The sequence below is a fragment of the Conger conger genome, chromosome 10, assembly GCF_963514075.1.
Source record: "Conger conger chromosome 10, fConCon1.1, whole genome shotgun sequence".
NCBI lineage: Eukaryota > Metazoa > Chordata > Actinopteri > Anguilliformes > Congridae > Conger > Conger conger.
The window spans coordinates 38,635,758-38,656,467 of record NC_083769.1 but is presented as its reverse complement, the minus strand read 5'-3'; the positions used below and the strand labels follow the sequence as shown (position 1 = coordinate 38,656,467).

General features: G+C 46.4%; 1 protein-coding gene across 1 annotated transcript in view; it reads right to left on the bottom strand.

Annotated features, from left to right (window-relative positions):
- Positions 1–286: 286 nt before the first annotated feature.
- Positions 287–20,710, bottom strand: part of tafa5l (TAFA chemokine like family member 5, like) — a 57,213-nt gene continuing 36,789 nt past the window's right edge. The window contains exons 4-6 of the mRNA XM_061258756.1: positions 20,340–20,467; positions 8,254–8,299; positions 287–1,051 (exon numbers count right to left, since the gene is read on the bottom strand). Coding sequence (XP_061114740.1) covers positions 8,276–8,299; positions 20,340–20,467 — 152 coding nt within the window. The 3' untranslated portion in view covers positions 287–1,051; positions 8,254–8,275. The remainder of the gene's footprint in view (positions 1,052–8,253; positions 8,300–20,339; positions 20,468–20,710) is intronic.

Below are 20,710 nucleotides of genomic sequence, written 5' to 3'. Positions count from 1 at the left end.
GTCCCTCAGGTGAATCAAAGAAGAATCAAAAACCCAAAGAAAATGTCAAATAGAAATGCGCTGAGAGAAGAGGAAAGAGCAGTGTGTGCTGTGGGTGGTGCAGGAGGAGGCCGGATCAGGGAGGGGTCTGCTCATGGGTGTCCCGCTCAGTCTCTGTGCCTCGGTGGTGTTTTTCACCAGCGCTCACACCGAACCTCTGGGAACCTCAACCAAGTGTTCCAGTTTCCTGGCATCTTTATGACCGCTCCCCCTCCCCACCACACCCCCCACCCTGTCCTGTGTGACATGGCAGTTCACAGCGACGCCCTCTGCCGCTTGCCTGTCTTTTTCCCGTGTCTCGTCCCGTGAGAGAGAGAGAGAGAGAGAGAGAGAGAGAGTGAGAGGGAGAGGGAGAGGGAGAGAAAGAGGGAGGGAGAGAGAGAGAGCGAGTCTGTCCTCTGCAGGAGCTGAAGGTGGAAGAGTGAGGCGGGAGAACTTTTTACACATGTGGGCGAGCGAGGCGTCGGTCACGGGTCCTTCAGTCCCGCTCTTTCCCGAAACACACGTTCTTACTCTTTCCCGAAACACACGTTCTTTCTCTTTCCCGAAACACACGTTCTTTCTCTTTCCCGAAAACACACGTTCTTTCTCTCCCCCTTTCTTTTTTTTTAAACTGAGCGATCACACAGCCGGAGAGGTCGGCGGGGCTTCAGAGCTGGTGAGGGGGTGGCAGCCACACGGCCATTTCAGACACACAACTGAGAAACAGGGATAGTCCAGAGTCCGTCCATGACACCTGAAGGTTTTTCCACAGAGAGGAGACAGCAGTTGAGGTCAATAATCAGGTCTGTAGTCCCGTGTGTTCCTAGTGTCAGCTGACGCATACTCCAATGGAAACGCTCCCTCAGCTCAGTGGGTGGGTGTGGCTATGGGTGGGGCAAAAGGGCAGCCAGAGACGGGTGTGAGGTTCCACTATAGGCAGTGGTGCATTGTGGGATTTGTGAATGAAGGAAAAAAGATGCTGGCTTGGTGGATGATTCCTGGTCCCCTCTTTCCATGACTACCAAAAAACCTGCAAGTGGAGAAAGCATTAGAGGGTAAAGAACTGGAGGGCTTTTATCTATTTATATCAGTCAGTAGATTAATTTACCAATTATTCGCCTCACTTTAAAAGCGTAATTATTTCATTTGTATCTTACAATGGGTAATAATGATAATCACGCCTTAAGTACAGGAACACTGAAAGCCTGAAAGCGGTCATACCCTAATTGTGCCTTTCCTTTCTACCAGATGTGTGATTGCCTCACCCTCCAGCTAAGTGGTTCATCCTTATGTCGACCAATAAAAGCATCCTCACGTCATACATCAATGTTCAGCAAGACATAAACACATGTAAATTGTACCACATTTCAAAAAACACATTTTAAAGATTAATGACCTCTAAGAGTAATGAACCACAGTCCTGGTAGTAGTTTAATAAACCCCATAAATGTAGTAATGAAATCACTTTCAGCGGGGTTATGGCTCTCTTATTGGATAAAGAATGGGACTGTGGTCACATTATTGACTCTCGCTGTGTAAAACAGATATTGCAGGAGACCAGGTGACTTCCTGCTGTGGAGCTGAGCAAATCGCATTCTCCACGTCCTAACAGAGACACAGCCCCGCACTATAGCATGAAATCAAAAACAATGGTGGCTCGCCATCACAGAGCTCACAGTGTGTGCCTCCAGTCTGATATTGAATGTCTGGGGTGGGAGGGGGGTGTCTGACCAATCTGAACAGCCCTGGGTAGGACGGGAGGGTGTGTGTGGTGTGGGTAAGGGTGTATGTGTGTGTTTGAGGAACAGGAGCAGACACAGCTGTAGCAACAGCAGGGTGTGTGTGTGGGTATGTGTGTGTGTGTGTGGAGAACAGGAGCAGACACAGCTGTAGCGCTGTAGCGTCAGGAGGGTGTGCGTGTGTGTATGTAAGTGTGTTCTGTGTGTGTATGTATGTATGTGTGTTCTGTGTGTGTATGTATGTATGTGTGTTCTGTGATTGTGTGTATGCATGTCCTGTGTGTGTGTGCGTGCGTTCTGTGTGTGTGCGTGTATGTATGTGCGTGCTGTGTGTGTGTGCAATATCTGTGTATGTATGTGTGTTCTGTGTATGTATGCTGTATGTGTATGTGCTCTGTGTGTGTGTGTGCTGTGTGTGTATGTGTGTGTGTTCTGTGTGTGTGTATGTGTGTGTGCGTGCTGTGTGTGTATGTGTGTGTGTTCTGTGTGTGTGCTGTGTGTGTATGTGTGTGTGTTCTGTGTGTGTGCTGTTGTGCATGAAGCTACTGGAGAGGAAGAGAAGAAATCATGGGCCTGCATACCAACACAGGCTAACGCAGTGCAGCACCTCCCAGCCCTCTCCTCCTCTCCCTTAACCTCTCTATCTCTCTCTCTCTCTCTCTCTCTTCCTCACCACATCACTCTCATTCCCATTCTCCTTTGTCCTACTCCTTTCTCCTCCGTTGAGCACCGAGCAGTGAGCAATTCCAGTCCTGTAACTCATGTATCTGTCGATTATCAACTCGCACCAGGAGTAGAACGCAGATCCTTTAACTCTGCGTTAAGCCTGCAGTCAAATGACAGCCAGCATCCTGGAAGTTTACGTGCACCCTTGTATCGACAACAATGGGAGCAGGAACTCTTTATTGTCTGACTGCCATTTTAATTGCAAGAGGAACATTTACTGAGCTGGGAGAAAAGATCAGCAAGTTCGCCAGTACCATTCCGGCATTACACATCTGCACCGAAGCGTGATCATGAAATATTTACCCCCCGGCCATCGATATTGCTTCACGCCTGCTCTTATCTAGAAATGTAGCTGCCTCGCCTCTGCGAGACAGCAGCGCAGACGCTTTTTTTCGTGAATCTTTCACAACACAGCCCAAGAAGGGATCCCAAAAGGCAGATTAAGAAAGAGGCCTTTTCTCTTTTTTTCTGGAACATCGCACAATATGGGATCAAAACGTAGCTTTGCATAAAACAAGCACGACCAAAATGATGCTAAGTCAACTGAGAAAGATGACATCGTGTTTACAGCACACTGTGTAATTAGCGCACGATCTGTGGTGTGGGAGGACTGCACCCCTTTACCCTTCAAGGTGTGAGGTCGCAAATATGTGATTAGAATGTTCCTTAGTGAACATTTCTAATGCACTAATGTGTTTCTGATCACTACCGGTGATTGAAAACAATGGAGCTCTAAAACACTGACTTAGACATTACATTACATTATTGGCATTTGGCAGACGCTCTTATCCAGAGCGACATACAGTTGATTAGACTAAGCAGGAGACAATCCTTCCCTGGAGCAATGCAGGGTTAAGGGCCTTGCTCAAGGGCCCAATGGCTGTGTGGATCTTATTGTAGCTACACTGGGATTCGAACCACCAACCTTGCCTGTCCGAGGCCACCCCAGTAGAATAAACCATATGAAATAAACCATCCAAAAAACCTACTTGTCAATGGGTTAAGGCCCAAACCACTCAAAACCAGCCTTCTAAACCAACCGTACGCAAAACTGCACATGGCATTTCGTTTTCAGAACAAAATATGTAAATATAAGTTATTCATATGCAATGTCACAATTTGGCAAGGCAAATGCAATGACCTGAGCTTCAGAATTGCGGCGTGAGGCTGTCAAACACTCTGGTGAGCGCGTGCAATAGCACGGCAGCATGACAGGAGGACCAGGGGTTACTGCACATGGTATGTATAAAATATCCACTCCTGGGTCATTCTACGGATGTGACATGACAGGTTTATGACACGCATGCCACCGTATTCACTGAAGGGAAGGGGAAAGAAGAATGACTGGGTGTGTGTGTGTGTGTGTGTGTGTGTGTTTGTGTGCGTGTGTGTGCGTGTGCCTGTGTGTGTGTGCGTGCGTGTGTGTGTGTGTGTGCACGTGTGCTTGTGTGTGTGCAGTATATCCATGTCTCTGAGCATGTGTCTGTGTGTGGTTACTGTGTGTGCATATGTCTTGTATTTATGTGTTTGTATGAGCTTGATTTATGTATTTGTGCTGTATGTGTAAATGTATGTCAATATGTATACAAGCAGATCTTGTTGCGCATAGAGTCTCCTGCCTATTATCACACTGCCCACTGACCACACTCAGATCACTGTGTGAGGGGCCCCTCAGTGTAAATGGGCCATACTCCAGTCCCTGTGAGTGAGTGGCCCCGCAGTGTACATGGACCACACTCTGCTCTGTGTGTAAGGGCCCCTCAGTGGGATTGCACTACACTCTGCTCTGTGTGTAAGGGCCCCTCAGTGGGATTGCACTACACTCTGCTCTGTGTGTAAGGGCCCCTCAGTGGGATTGCACTACACTCTGCTCTGTGTGTAAGGGCCCCTCAGTGGGATTGCACTACACTCTGCTCTGTGTGTAAGGGCCCCTCAGTGGGATTGCACAACACTCGGCTCTGTGTGTAAGGGCCCCTCAGTGGGATTGCACTACACTCTGCTCTGTGTGTAAGGGCCCCTCAGTGGGATTGCACAACACTCGGCTCTGTGTGGGAGGGGCCCCTCAGTGTAGATGCACCATACTCCAGTCCCTGTGTCCGAGGGACTCTGGGGGAAAGCTCCAGACTCTGCTCGCTGTGCCTTAGGGGCCCCTGAGTGTTAACAGACCAGACTCCGGTCCTTGTGTGTGAGAGAGACTCTCAGTGGGAGAATACCACACTCCATTGAGCCCATGTGTGGCTAATGGCCTGCTGGGACATTACTGCTGTTTAACACACAGGCGAGACCCCACTGAGCAGATCGACATATGGAGTGAGAAACGTCAGACTACATTACCCACGCTGCTATAGTGATAACCTGCTCAGACTACATTACCCACGCTGCTATAGTGATGACCTGCTCAGACTGTCTGAGGTCCTCTCTGCCCCCAGGTCTTTAAAGCAGAGCTTTGGAGAACCCTGTACCTCATCAGTCACTGAGAAGAAACCGAGAACAGCACAAACAAACCAAATCTTCCCTTGAGTGTGTGTGTGTGTGTGTGTGTGTGTGTGTGGGTGGGTGGGTGGGTGGGTGGGTGTGCGCGTGTGCAAATACACACACACACATCTCAAAAATGTATTTAGAAAAATATATAAATTAATAAACACTCAGTGAGAAAATTCTTTATCTAAGTGACTTTGACCGTGGAATGATTATTGGTGCCAGCCATGGTGGTTTGAGTATCTCAGAAACTGCTGATCTCCAGGGATTTTCATGCACATCAGTCTCTAGATGTTTGCAGAGAATGGGGCAAAAACGCCTTGTTAATGAGGAGAAGGGCCAGACTGGTCACAGCTGACAGGCAGAGGAGCATCTCTGAACACACAACGCATCACAACTCTCAGTGGATAGGCTACAGCAGCGGAACACCAATAAGTCTAAAAAATAAGTCTAATAAATACCTAATAAAGTGCTCACTACGTGTATGCTGTATTATAGTGTATACAGCACACGTTCACATAGAGACTGTGTGGATCCCCCGAGAGGATCCCTCTTATTTTAGAGCAAACACTCAGGAGGAGGACCCATGACAGCAATATATGAGCAACTTAGGGGACAGAGAAATGGTTTCATGAGTAAATGTGAGTAAATGTGAGTAAATGTGAGTAAATGTGAGCTGAAATAAAGACATATATTCAGGGCCTCTCTCTACGCGAGACCGCCAGCGAGGACGCTCAGCGACGGGCTGTGTATAAACAGGGCGATGGGTGGCGGAGGACTCGCGCTATATTTAGCACACACTCCAGTGGGTTGCTGATGAAGCTGCCTTAGAGAAAGTGGGCATTTGGCCCAATGTTCATATATAATTATGTGTGATGTATGACATCAGTTGGAGTCGGTTTGAAATTGCCTTTCCGCTTTAGACTCGAGAGGCTTTTCAGTACATTTGTTATGTTTTTACCAGCTTTTATGTATAACTGAACGTTCCTATGGCAGAGGTTTATTACATGGAATTGTTACCTCTCTCTAACTCCCTCTCTCTCTTTTGCTGATCTCCTGGGATTTTCATGGACAACAGTCCCTCGCGTTTACAGAGAACGGTGCAAAAGGCAAAAAATTCCAGTAAGCAGTAGTTCTGTGGATGAAAATGCCTTGTTAATGAGAGAGGTCAGAGGAGAATTGCCGGTTCACGTTGACAGACTGGCAACAGTAACTCAAATAACCTCACGCTACAAGAGCGGTCCCAGAAGGGCATCTCTGAACACCCAACACAACAAACCTTCAGGTGGATGGACTACGGCAGCAAGAGACCCATATGTCTTATAAATAAGTCTAATAAATGGCTAATAAAGTAACAAAATAAATGCATAATAAACAAAAAGAAAAGATTATTTCACAAAAAAAGAGCAAGCAAAGCGTTTCCCCACAGCTTCACCAGGCTTATGTATGTCCACTTCAGGGATATTTATGTTTCACATTTGTACATTTGACAGAAATATACATATTAGACCATTTCCTCCATAAATGATTCACAATGAGAATTTGTAAATCTGACACTCTAAACTGCCCATATGAATCTTTAATAGGCTTAAATATGATTTCGTAAATCAGAACAGAATTTCATAAATTTGAAGCTGGTACAAATAAATATTTATGAGCGCCCCCCCCCTTCCGGTACTTTCTTATCCTGGTAATTGCCAGTGATTCATTCGGTGATTCTCCATGGGGCGTGGGGGGGAATCAATCTTGGAAGATTCCCAGCGAGTCGTGGGCCTGCATTCCGACATTCCCCGCCACCCCTGAGCCCCCTGCTCTATCATCAACTCTAACAGGGCCTGAATTAAGAAGCCTCTTAACTACTCCCCCCGAAAATGCGATTAAACGACTTCACATTTGCCTCTGTGGTCCAACAAAGACCAGTCGAGCCCCTCCCAGATAGCACAGGGCACAACAAACAATTGTATTTCTGGTTTTGAGACTGAAAAATAGAACACGGCTGACATAGCGTAGATTTGGGATTGCCCGGCAAAGACGACGCTAGCTTTTTATTCTTTTTTATTTGCAAAGAAATAAACAAACCACCAGTGAGGTGCCGGATGTGGCTTGGTCAACAACTCGAACAAAACGTGAAAGAAGACTTTTTCTAAAGGTGTAGAATGTGGCTTGACAATGGCATGGTGATTAAGGTAACAGTCTGTAAGGTCTCATATTCTTGCACTACAGGTGCATTCACTGCATCATCACGACCCCAGTTTTGAAAATGCGCATCAAATTGTGGCCATTACCCATTAACCCACCACGTATGGATTCCACCGGGCACCTCACAGTAGGGCTCGTCAATTTGATATTTCATATTCAAATATACCATCAGGCACATTGTAACGAATCCTAAAAGGCGCCATTTTAATAAAATGTGATTGATTGCTTGATTGAGCTGGGATTTAGACTTCCCCACCCCCTCCCCGCGCTCCGCTTTGTTTGGGCAGGGCCGCAGCGTTGGGGTGCGGATGTGTCACGGCGAGCCTCACCCTCACCTTCGACAGACAGTTTCTCCGGCAGCCTCTGTGCAGCCATCTTCCTCGCCCGCCTGCAATCTCCGGGCTTTGTGTGCCCTGCTTATCCGCTAATCCCGTTTAACCCCCGCGTCCGTCAGGTAAGCTGCCCCAGACCCAGCCTAATCAGACCGGAGCTGCAGAAGATTGGCCTCATAAGTGATAGCGGTTATACAGTTTCTCTGTCGCGTTCGTTCTGGGCAGGAGCGGGGTCGTTTTGGAAAGGAGAGAGAGGCTGCTGTTGGGGCCCTGCTGTTATCCCAGCCTGGCCACTGGGTGATGGGCTCCGCCTCCCCCCCAAGATTTCTCCACACCGAGGAGGTTTTTTTCATACCTCATGTACTTGCTATTTGGGGGTTCAGCCCTGGTGTTTGTCTTTCTGCTACTCTCTGAAATTGACTTGAGCTGACTCACAAGAACACAAGGAACGCTCTTCTGTGACAACCGTGAGCTGCAGGACATTATTCTGGAGCTAACAATACAAACCCAGAGAGGGACGGTCTGTGCCTGAAAGAACAACACGCATGAAATGCACCTAAGTTCAGAGAGTGTACAAAGAGCATGCCTGAAATGTAGGTACACCAGAGCGCAAGGACGGTATACATACTAGTACACACACAGATTAGGCAGGGTGTGGTTACTGCACAGAGATGGCAGGGTATGGATACAGCACAACACAAAAGGCACAGGGTGTTGAATTAGTACTGTGAAGAGAAAACATAAGAACGAGTGCTCACCTCCCCTTGGCTTCTGTGTATTTTAAGATGGTTCCTTGGGCAAAGGCTGGAAGGAGGAAAAAAAACAACCAGTCAGAGACACACACACACACACAGCAGCACTGTGCAATCCCGGCACACCACCCAGCTCATTAGGCTGTGTGCACACAAAGCCAAACATGGCCACTTTAAAAACACAGAAGGGAACAATTTCAGCTTGATTAAACCAAAATAGGATAAGGTAAAAATGGAAGGTCATTTAATCCAAGGTCTTTCTTTTTTTCCCAGCTTTCAGTTTTTTTTTTAATTTACTAAAAAAAGAGACGGGAACAAAGCCACCCCGTGGCCACAGGGTGAAATCAAACGGTGAATATTAGTACAACCCAATGACAAGCTGAGACTGCCCATCAAGAACACAGCAAGACCGAGGGCCAGAGACACAGTGGTGTGCCTATCACTCCTGAACATATGCTCTCCCTCTCTCTCTCTTCTCTCCTCTCTTCTCTCCTCTCCCTCCTCAGGACCGAGGCCAAGGCCCCCTCCTTCACCCCTCTGGCGGAATGGCACGCAGCCCAAATGGCCAGCCCCGCCCCGTTGGCAGAGCAGAGGAATGATTCCGGCACACAGAGATCCAGCGGAACCATTCCAGGCAGTATCGACTTCCGTGGTCAGCACCGCTCCTCCGGGTCAAGACACGTCAATCGGCAAATTAAATCTCGCTTCACGAGTGTTCCCTTTTTCACGGCCGGTTAGTATTCAACAGTGAAACACACCGCACCCACGTGGTCAAAAGCAAATTAAAACAGGCACGACTTCTTGACCAGTCGACCGCACAAACGGCCACGATATTGGACAGCAGCCGCAAAACTACGAAACATTCAGCGGACGGCTACCACTTTCACCACAAGACCACCATACCGTAAGCAGTCGCAGTTCGACGTATGCTTGACCCCAGATAACGCCAGGGAAGCCGCCATCGTTACTACCGCACAGTCACAGCTAGAGAGGCGCTCACGCACATTCACGCGACTTGAGGAATAACCAGTTCTGCTGCAGTTACTAACTAACGCTAAAGATTTTACGGTCCACCGGGACAGAAGAAGAAAAACAACCCCAAATCCTCCAGATTGTTTGGAATCAAACGCACTTAAAGAGATAATGAATGGGCTAATTAGTAAATGAATGGGTTGTTCAGTCACTCAATGAGGCAGTGAGAGGTGGGCGTCTGAGCGGTGGGTTGTCACCCCCCCCCCCCCCTCCTGCATCACCGGCGGAGCTGGTGTTGTTCCCCCCGCCCACTCTGGCACTCGGGCGGTGTGTGAGAAGCACCACTGTGGAGCGCCTGGGAGTCCTCTCCCACTGCATGTCATCTAAATGCTAAGTACTCATGGTGCGCGCGTTAAAAGGAAACAAAAAAAAAACGGGAAAATATGAACAAACAATACAATCCTCCAAACAGGACCCTGTTTTCTTGATTTGATTTTGTTGTTTTGATTATTCTGCTTGGAACAATGGTCTTCTGTGAGTAGAATCCCAAGCTACCTCTTTTTGCCATACTAAAAAACAAAAGAGAGAAAGGTAGAAATTAGCACACCAGGTTCAGGTTTTTAAAAGGGGGAAATATAAGCTATTTACAACATGGTCATGATTGCGCTGGTGCTCTTCCAGGTAATGCTCTCTCTCTTCCTCTCTCTCTCTCTGGGTATTGATTGGGAGACACAAGGCGGGGAGAAACTGCTGACACTGCAGGTGTGGGAAGCACTATTAAACGCCCCTGCTAATTAAAAGGCTAATGAGTTGAGCAAATTCTTGTCAGAGCAGGTGTGTCGGAGAGACAGCGGCCATTTTCCGTTGACAAAGAGGCTGCTGGATGGAGCCTGGCGCTATTAGAGAACAAGGACAACACAGGCACGCGAAAACCACTCTGGAGACTCCACAGCATTGTTAAAATTCGCACAGGGAGGGTAAATGGAGAAAGTGGGGGGGGGACCTGCCCCAGTCTTCCGGAGTTATCCACTACGGAGTCTGTTGGCGTGTAATTCATTAACTGACTCCAGTCTACTTAATTAGTTCAAATTACCTCTGTGCTCCAGCTGTTCTGTGCTGTTAATGTAGAAGCAGGCAGAACTGAACGCATGCATTTTTTAAAAGAATACTTAGACCGTTCTCAAATAAGACCTGATGTTTAAAGAATGAGGAAATAGAAGAGAGGGAGTGAGCATATAGCAGGGATCAGCAACTCATGTTCCTTGAGGGGTGAGAACTGCTGCTTTTCCAGCAGTTTACCTGGGAGTCAGGTGTGAAGACAGTCTGGCCAATCAGTACCACTAATTACCTGGGAGAAAAGAAAACCAGGGCAGGATTTGGATTTGAGTTCATGATCCCTGGCATATAGAATGAGTACACAGCATAGCATGTTATAACCTGAGGCTTACCACAGTAACAGCCTGTACACATCTCCACCCAGAGTCGACTTGACCCAACAAGCAATATGAGCGGCTCCATAGGCCCTGGCACACAGAGCCAAAACACAAACGTGCCACTGGGCGCGGTTTGCGGGATGGAAGCAGGGCCACCCGAGGACCACGCTGGTTAAACAGGTACACACCTGGACCACGCTGTGAATCAGCGAATCAAACCCGCTAAAAAGCCAGCCAGCTGAAGAGCTGCGTGGAAGTTTTTTCGGACGCATTTATTATTTTGAATCTGAATCCCATGAGTGAGACGGCTGAAGACTTTCGCTGTTTGTCCAGTTTGTTGGCGTCCTCTCTCTCCCTCTCCGTAACCAACATTATTGTGAATAAAGGGCAGCAACGTCCAGAATTTTTGTATCTCCCTGTGTCCAGCTCGTCAGGGGAGTTTCACGGCGTGTGACAGGGCCACTCAAAGACTAGGGGGGCACCACTGGGCGTGGCAATGGGGCAGTAATGTCGAACTGGATGGGACTTTGGCTAGTTAACTGTTATGACGATTTCGCCCGTTGAAGAGACGTTTTTTTATTTCTAAATTAAAGTCGCTGTTCAAAAAACTCCTTGGCTTTCGTCTTCCACATCAGCATTAGGACATTCAGTTCAGAACCACACAGAATGGAAACGTTTCACTGTTCCAGGTCCGATCCTTTTGCGCTAGTCATTTCTCAACACACTCCTCCGCTATGAAAAGAAAACAAGAATAAACGAGCAGGGGCAGTTCAAAGGAAAGCAATGGCAGTGGCAGGGGAGAGGACAGCTTTGAGGCATCTAAAAATAAAAATAATTAAATAAACAGCAAAATGGCAGCATCAGAACACTGGGAAGTAATGAAAGAAGAAAGGAGTAAAAAATACAGTATAAGCCGAGACAATGCATTATTTGAGACAGGTTGAGAGAGAGAGAGCAGGAAAAGGGAACACAAAGCGAAAACATAGTGCGCCTTCCTCTGAGAGAGAGACTGAGAGAGACGGAAAGAGAGCATGAGAGTGAGTGAGAGAGTGGAAAGTGAGTGAGAATGTGAGAGAGAGAGAAAGTCAGTGAGTGAGTCAGTGAGACTCACTCACTCAAGAGAGACAGAAAGAGAGTGCTGTTTATTCACTACACCCCTGGATAATTCTAACGTATGAAGTATGTATTTTATATATATTTTTTAAGCACATAAAACACACAAAACACTTTCACCGGGGCCAGATGTGAAGGGCATGCCTGGTGTAAATCAGGTGAAACTGGAACAAACGGAGGAGGTTTAATTACAGCACAGCCCACAGCCACTCTCCCCTGACCCATCTATCTTCATCACACACCCGCTGGGTCAGAGGCTGCGTGGAGCTGGGCGGGGAGCCTGACCCGTACGCACACACGCGCGTCCCAGCATGCACTGGGCACTCCGCTCCGGGAAGCGACGAGACGTTAAGCACAGGTGGTGATTTAAGGTTGAAATGAAAGGAGAGCTCCAGTGGAATATGACCAGAACCCCTTTACCCAACCAATTTATATTGACTAACACTGGACTGGTTTCAAACACACACAAGAACACACACACACACACACATGGACACACACACACACCCAAGCACACACATGGACACACACACATACCCAAGCACACACATGGAGACACACACACACACACACACACACAAGTTCCTGATTCAAAGGAGATTCAATGTTTACAGACTATACAATAACAAATAATTCTCTCTCTCTCTCTCTCTCTCTCTCTCTCTCGTCTCTCTCTCCCACACAAGCACACACACACAAGCAAACAAATGGAGTACACTGTAAAACATCGGCAATATTAAACATTAATCAATGTAAAGATTGTGTAATTTAATGTATGTACTGTAAGTTACAGGCACCTCAGTTTCAACATCTCTCTCTCCACTCTAAAATTGATTAATCAATTTGACTCTAATACAAAGTTTATAATATTCCAAGAGTGCTCAATTGTACTCCACTGGAGTAAAATGTGCCGGACACAGCTGATTTGACACTAAACATTTCACCTTGGGCCTCCTGTCAGGATACTGAGCCTCTCGGCGTTTCATAGTGTACAGAACAGAACAGAAGTAGCAAGGCTGTGTGGTGCTGCTGTCAGCCCCCACCAAACTAAGGAGCCCTTTCATTCTGTAAATCCATCGACTAAAGGTCAAATCAGACTAGCTAAACAACCGAAATGGATTTGGACTCAATAAATAACTGCAATATAAAAATAGAGAAGGGGGGAAAAGGGCAGGAAATCTCAAAGGCCTGTGGGCTCTCGTCAGTGTCGGATATTTAGTCCCCGCTAACATCGAGGAACGTGACCGGAGAGCCCGGAACAGCCGCAGAAGCTTCTTGATGCAGTGCGATTCTCCTCGACTCATTTTCCATCATCCTGTCTGTGTTATTACTTCTGCAGAGCCCCCTGAATAAAACGCTGGGCTCAAACAATCTTCTCCGTTTGGGAACGGACAGGCCTCTTCCTCCCTCTAACAATAACTGCGCGGTGACAGAGGACTCCATTACCGCCCGGCAGGGGAGACGGCGGACCGCACGGAGACCGCGGACCTCTCCTCACACAGAGACGGAGGGCGCTACATTTGTATGCCGCTCCCTAGGGCGTCAACACGCCCAGGGGGCTCGTCCGGTACCGGGCTCCAGGGAGCAGCATACGGATGTAATACTTTCTCCACTCTTACCACAGCAACCAGCCGAAACGGTGGGATACTGCGCATCCAGGACACGGCGGATGATCATTTGTGTTAACTCTTGGACAGTGTAATGGGAGAGCTGAGGTAGGGGAGGGACTGTGTTGCTCAGGAAGAACCACAATCCTGCAGCCCAGAAAGGTCTCTCGCTCCCAATCATCAATCATTGGCCACCTGGAAAACGTGGCTGATTTAGGGCAATTAAAACGAAACTACAGAGTCAATAAGTCCATTAAAAATAACGCAAGAAGCAGGAGCCACTGTAACCATTGGAGACACAGCACTGGTCACCTATGCCCTGGGCTCTGGGCTTCCATCAATGATGTCACAGGGCAAGATTGAAACATTCCCTGTGGACCCCACTGAGCTAATAGGTGCCTTTTCAAATGCCCGCAGAGAAAATTCTGCGCCATCTCATCTACATGAAGGAAAATAATTGACGTGTTCATTAAGAGATTAGAGGAAGTTCAAAGAGCCTCTTGGCTGGCTGTCCATGAATAGACTGCAGTATACCAGCCTGTTGTTCTCTTTTTCAATCAGAGAACTCAGAATCCCTTCATATCTGAGAGAGCTGAGAGCTCTGCAGCAGGAATATTGCTGGCATTTGGCTATTATAGGTCACGCCTGGAGTCGTGTCAACATGCTATCTCACCTGTGAGAAGATGGAATGTTCAAACAGTTGTCTAAGCATTCTTTAGAAAATGTACTGGTAAGCTTTTTAACACAGGATATTTTATCATTCTGTTCTATTCATGTTACATGCAGGCACTGTGAAAATATAAATGTATAACTTTTCGACTTTCCAACAATTATCACAACATATCACAGCAATATTCTATGTTGAAGGATGCATAACTGTTGCTACACTGCGTAAACCTCATTCCAAGAGATATTGTGAGAACAGACCTTTCAAAGCACTGCCACAAGCTTAGCAAAGCAATTCAGCAAGGAGAGATATGCAAACATTACACTGTAAGATGCAAAGACATCTATTCACAATTTTCTTTCAGTCGAAACGCCGTATGACTACTGCGGGGAAAGGAAGAATTTTACATTGACTTTTTTGATTTCTTTAAACAATGGTAATTGCACAAGAAATAGCAACATGTTTTAAACACGACTACAGTCAAGGTGAATCACCCATGCAGCGCTGTCCTGATTGTGGAGAGAGCAGATGAGGCACTCGAGGCTGATCGACCGAGGCTGCCGCATCAGTCGCCACTTTGCTATTCATAATTCATTTTGCCATTGTGACATCACACTCAGGCATGACCTTCATGACAGGTGAGGCGCACATGAGCAGGTAAAAGAGATAAAAGATCCAGTCTTCCTCACAGCTGAATAAGAAACGATGATATTTTCCCCGAGATGGCTGGATCGCTTGCCATCGCTCACGCATTTAAGACTTTTCAGGATTTTACACTTCCGAAACCCGTTAACAGATTCTTTTTGGATCCATTTTGTTTTTGCTCAGAAAATATAGCTATGATTAAGCTACTTAAAAGCTTAAATGGCCTGCGTCCAACTCTAACCCTCCCACTGCAACAATGAATAATAAGTGATAATACGACTCACACACAATTCATTACACCACGTACAATTTCGGAAGTACTTCCAATGGCGATGCAAATGTAGGAGGTTTTTAAGTTATTCAACAGGTTATTAGGGCTTGTGGTAGACAATCATTGGACAGGAGACTGAGAATGACTGCTTGTTTGTGACGGATGTACAATAGATAGTTTGCCAACATAAGTCTCTGGTATAAACAAGACTTCACACCAGATGTTCACTCATGAGTGTTATGAGATTTTCAATCCTATTGCAATAAGTAATGATAATGTATTTATTAATCAGAGTTTTTGTCGAACGAAAGCCCCAGGAGGCCGCAGGTCCTTGTGGTTTCCTTTCACTCATTTGCCAAGGTCTTGAGAACAAGGTGTGTGGATTCTTAAGCCAATCAGTGAATTAAATGGTGTCAAGACACTCCTGCAGACACTGCGACCCTCCAGGACTTGTTTGACATCAGTGATCAGTAGGCTGGTGTCAGTAGTATTAATAGTATTATTCTTATTATTAGTGTCATTAATTAAAATTATAATAATAAGAACAACAACAAAAACAATAATAAATGAAAAATAGCTACATAGGAAAAATGTAAATTATATGTAACACTCATGAATGGTGTTATATGTCTCACATGCCAGGAAGCTCCTCAAATGCTCCCTCATATAACCCACAACCTACCTAAATCCTACATTTTCCTAGAATACTTGTTATTGTGAACATGGTACTTAAAATTCACAGCATTGCACACATTACAAAAAAAAAAAAAAAAAACTTCACAAATGTTTTCACAGCATTATTATTCATGATGCCATGTCAAGGTGCCACATTTATGTAATGCTAATCTGAGGGGGTGGGATGCGATGAGAGAGACCATGTTGAGAAGGTGATTCCGGAGAATTCTGGAGACATGGGGAGCTTCTTAACATCCACGGCAATAACAACAGTCAGCCCCACGCAGCCACTTTTTCTTACAAATATGTATGATTCACCAGCTACAAGACAGGAAGTCCTATCGCACTGATCACACTCCCACTCTCCTCTTCCACACTCAACTGCACATTTCTCTCTGCTCTCCCTCAGCTGCAGTCACCACAGGCCTCCTTAGCTTAACATTCCACACACACACACACACACAAACACACACACACACATACACACACACACACACAGATAGATAGGCAGAGAGATCATTGCATTTATATAGCACTTGCAGTGTGCTTTACAGTGATGAGGGGCAACTTGCCTCAACCACCACCAATGTGTAAGCACCTGGGTGATGCATGGCAGCCATTTTGTGCCAGAACACTCACCACACATCAGCTACAATTTTTTTGCCACTTCAATCAGGGGATGATGATAGCTGCAGGTTGAAAGATCCAGGTTTGTAATTTAGCCAGGACACCGGGGAACCCCCTACTCTTGGCGACGACTGTCATGGGATCTTTAATGACCGCAGTGAGTCACACGTGCAATCGCACGAGTGCGCGCACGCAATTACGACCCCCTGTTCTAAGTTTGTGTGTATTCATTCGCTTATCTCTGTGGCTGCGAGCGCCTCCGATTTCCTTCCTGCTACCTGATTGGCCGTTTTCTGTCTCCGCTCACTCAACTGGAAAAGGCACAGTGTGCCATTCGCCAGTGGAGACCTGCTCTTCATATTTGCTCCGCGCTTGTGGACTGTGGATTTGAGTGTGACCGCCGCTTACTCAAATTCGACAACAATTCTTTCCTGAGCCCTTCTCGTTTTGTCTGCCCAGTTCATTTTGTGTGTGACTGTTTTTGTTCACCCTGCAGTAAAATCCAGCCATGCCAGCTTGACCAGCTTGAAAATTGAGCTGGTCATAAAGCTGTCTGGCTGGATATGAGCTGGGCAACCAGCTAGCGCTGGTAGATTCTGGTTGCCCAGCTACCAGCTATTTCAAAACCTAGCCTGTTTTTTTCGGGCACGGCAATTCAACCTCAGTTCTCATTTAGCTCCACTGCTCCTCGTATGTGACTCCAGTTAGGTAGAGCGCTCCCAGCTGGATTACATATCCTTCCATCGGGACACTGTTTTGTTATTTTCTTTTGTTATTTTTTCCTTTATTGTTTTTGAAGGTGACTGGGTGGAATTCTAAATCTCCGTTGGGGGTATGCCATTCGGACTGCTGGTCTCAGCCTGCAGATTAATTGTCTCAAAGTTCTGGGCTTAAAGCCGCCCAAGCCTGGCAAACCTTCAGAGACTAGTTAGCTCTAGTTAGTAGTTCTGGTTATGTCATCTCCCTTTTCCTTGTTCCTGTTATGGACTGATGTAGATCAGGCCATAGCACAGAAATACAGATGTATGTACGGACTAACAAACACACACACAAACATCAGTTATTTCGGTCCTGGCCCTCTCCCATTATTTCCCTCCTTCCATCCCTCTCTAGCTCCCTTTGAGGAGGAGATGCTGTGTTTTCCTCTTCTTCATTACTTAGTATTATTATATCTCATTACCTCTGCACTTGTCTTTAGTTACATCTGCTTTCTAAGAGCTTCCAGTGCATCAGCTCCAGAGAATACAATCTTTGAACCTTTCAGCAGCATGCTAGTGAAGACAAATTGCCAGCTTGTTTGGGACCCCGGTGAGTGATCTATATTAATAGCTGGCTGGCGTTCAACATGCTACATATGCAAACTCCATTAGCAGGTGAGCTCCTGAGTGTGTGACCTGGCAGAGGCTCACCTCAGGCTTAGGGGGTGTGTGGGGTGTGTGTGTGTGGGGGGGGGGGGGGGCTCTTAAAAGGTTGCAGGTGCAGAAGTGCATTCGACAGCGTAAACACATCACAACAGCCCCCCCCCCTTCTGTCTCTCTCTCTCTTACATCCTCACTCTTGCTCTCTCTCTCTCCCTCTCTCTCTCTATGTAACTCTCTCTTACACACTGACTCTTGCTCTCCCCCTCTCTCACTCTCTCCCTCTGTCTGCTCCTCACTCTCTCCTCTCTCTCTCTCTGTCCCTCTCCCCCTCTCTCTCTCTCTCCCCCCTCTCTCACTCTCGCTCTATCTTTCAGCCTTTGGCTCCCCCTGTGCCTTCTCTCCATCTCTGTCCTCCTCTCCTCAGAGTCATCTTCTCCCTGCTTCCCTCTCTTTTTTTCTCCCGCAATTAGTACCTCTATTCATCCCTAATATTCATCACTCCTATGACTATTATTGAAACTTTACGAAGGAAACTAGAATTTTTTTAACCTGATTATTAAATGTTGCAGCTCATGGGCACACAGGGTTAATATGCCAGCAAGGATTGGGAAGCTAAACCCAGTAAACCACAAAGATAAATCAGAGAGCCGTCCGCAAAAGTCCGTCTCTAGGTGGCTGTTGGGAGAACACAAACGAGTATGTAAATGAGGTTTGTGAGAATTCTCAGGTACTTAATAGGAGAGGCCGCAAATCTCATCAGTTCTGATGCTGTTTAAGGTCCCTCATTCGTCACAGTAAATATGTACCATAAGGGCTCCGCAGAGCTGATAAAGAAAATGCTTTCTGCTTCAAAGGACATTTAAAGTTTACAGACTATACAATAACCAATATCTCTCTCCCGTACACATGCACACACGCATGCACGCACGCACACACATAAATGTGGCAAAAGCAACACATATGTTCAGCACTCCACTCTCCTGTCGGAACAGATTACGTCCCACTGAGGAAACAAGCATGAAATCTCCAGCAGATGCTGCAGACTCACAGACATTTGTGATGGCTAATGCAGATCAGCTACTGCAGCTGCTCCGGTCATTTTTACCCACGTGCGTGAAGCACACACACACACGCACGCACGCACGCACGCACGCACGCACGCACGCACACACACACACACACACACACACACATAGTGCACAAGAATTAAGTTATGGTAGTGTAACCTAAAAGGTAGGCATAAACTTTTTGAGCTATCACTTGGCTATTCCACATGGAATGTTCTTAACTGAAGATTCCAATGCTGAAGCAATCCTCACGGCTGGTAATTCAAAGCAATGGGGTTCTGAAACACTGACTTTTGTAGAATTATGTAAAAACCTACTCTATATATCTCTACGTTTTTGTATAAGTTTAGCTGTTTCTTGGAAGGAAAAAAAGCCATATTTGCAAATTTCATGGACTGCATTCATATAAAAGATAAAGGCACAATAAAAATAATAACAATAAAAGAAACCTTCAAACGGTGGCAGAGGTCAATCTGGCGCATAATTTCGAGCACACAACCCCCAGATACCTAGACTGAGACTCCCTTCGCGTTTGAATGCTAAACATAATAGCCGTAGGTTGTACACAACAAATTCACTCTCCCTCGGATGCAGAGAACGTCATAATTCAAGCCGAGAGAAAAATAAATAAATAAAAAGATTCACATCGATTACGCGCAAACTGTCACTATAAAGCGATGCGTTCGGCCGCTGCAGACCGTGTCTCATCTTAAATAGGTGGGAGAGACTGAAGAAAATGAGATTTTCTGGCACAACCACAGCGTGCGAGTCCTGTGGGTTGTTGCAGATTTTTAAAAGGTCACACTAAATAACAGCGCATGAAAGGGATTATAAATGAAGCAATCAGCACTCATTATAGCGCTGTGTGCTCTCCAGATTATTGTGCTGCAGCAAGTCTCCCAGGGCAGACGTGTCCTTACCGAATACTCTGCGCTTCCAGCAAGGTTAGTTGGGGGTACAGCACTGTTTATTCATGGGAATCGGTGCTTAAATCGGTGCTTAAATCTGCACAGATCCACCGATCTTTACACCGTCCTGACGGGCCAGTAAATCACACTCATTATGAGAGTACAAGCAAAACATACCAGCGAGAAAGTGATTGTGTAATGCAACTTCAGCTGATGATGTTATTTTCATACTTGTACTGCATAAATACCAGCAGTCTTCTGCCAACTGTTTTTTATATTTACGCATTATTATATTTACACACTACAATTTCGAAGTGAAGACACAGCACAGTTTTTATATAGCACATAAGGCTGTGTATCTATTTAGTAACATTATTTTCAAGAGGTATTGTGTTATTACACATGTATTACACTAGAGCAACATCATACATGCATTTTGCGGTTTGTGACTTGTGTAATTATTATACTATGTAAACAGCCATATTCAAGCATAAACCTCAGCTAAAATCCCAGCCACAAATCTAACCATAAAAACAAAAGAAACTTAAAACCCCTACAGGCATATCAATATAAAAAGTTCTGTATAAAAAAATGTTCTAAATAATACAAATAAAATGTCAAAAGGTATGATTACACAGTCATCACTGCTGTCACGTCACTGTATGACTGTACACATGTACTGTGGTGTTACTTCACTCGGTGGCACGTGGTGTTTTCTCCACCCCCCGCCCCTCGGCGTGTCTTACCGTGACCGTCTTTATCCGGCCGCCGCCCTTGGTGCAGGTCCACCCGGAGCGGTTGTACAGGAGGCCGCACACCTCGCCCTCCGTGCAGGGGGTCATCTCACACCACTGCCTGCTCTTCACGATCCGCGCTGGGGGAAGGGGAGGCACGTTAGCACCGGCTCACCAAAGGGTAAACGGTCGGCAATTGTATAAGCGCCTTTATCAAAAGCGCTGTACGATTGATGCTTCTCATTCACCCATTCATACACGCGCTCACGCACCGACGGCGATTGGCTGCCGTGCAAGGCACCAACCGGCTCGTCGGGAGCATTTTGCGGCTATGCATCGTGCACGGGCAACCCTCCAACTGCCAGACGACCGCTCTTACTGCC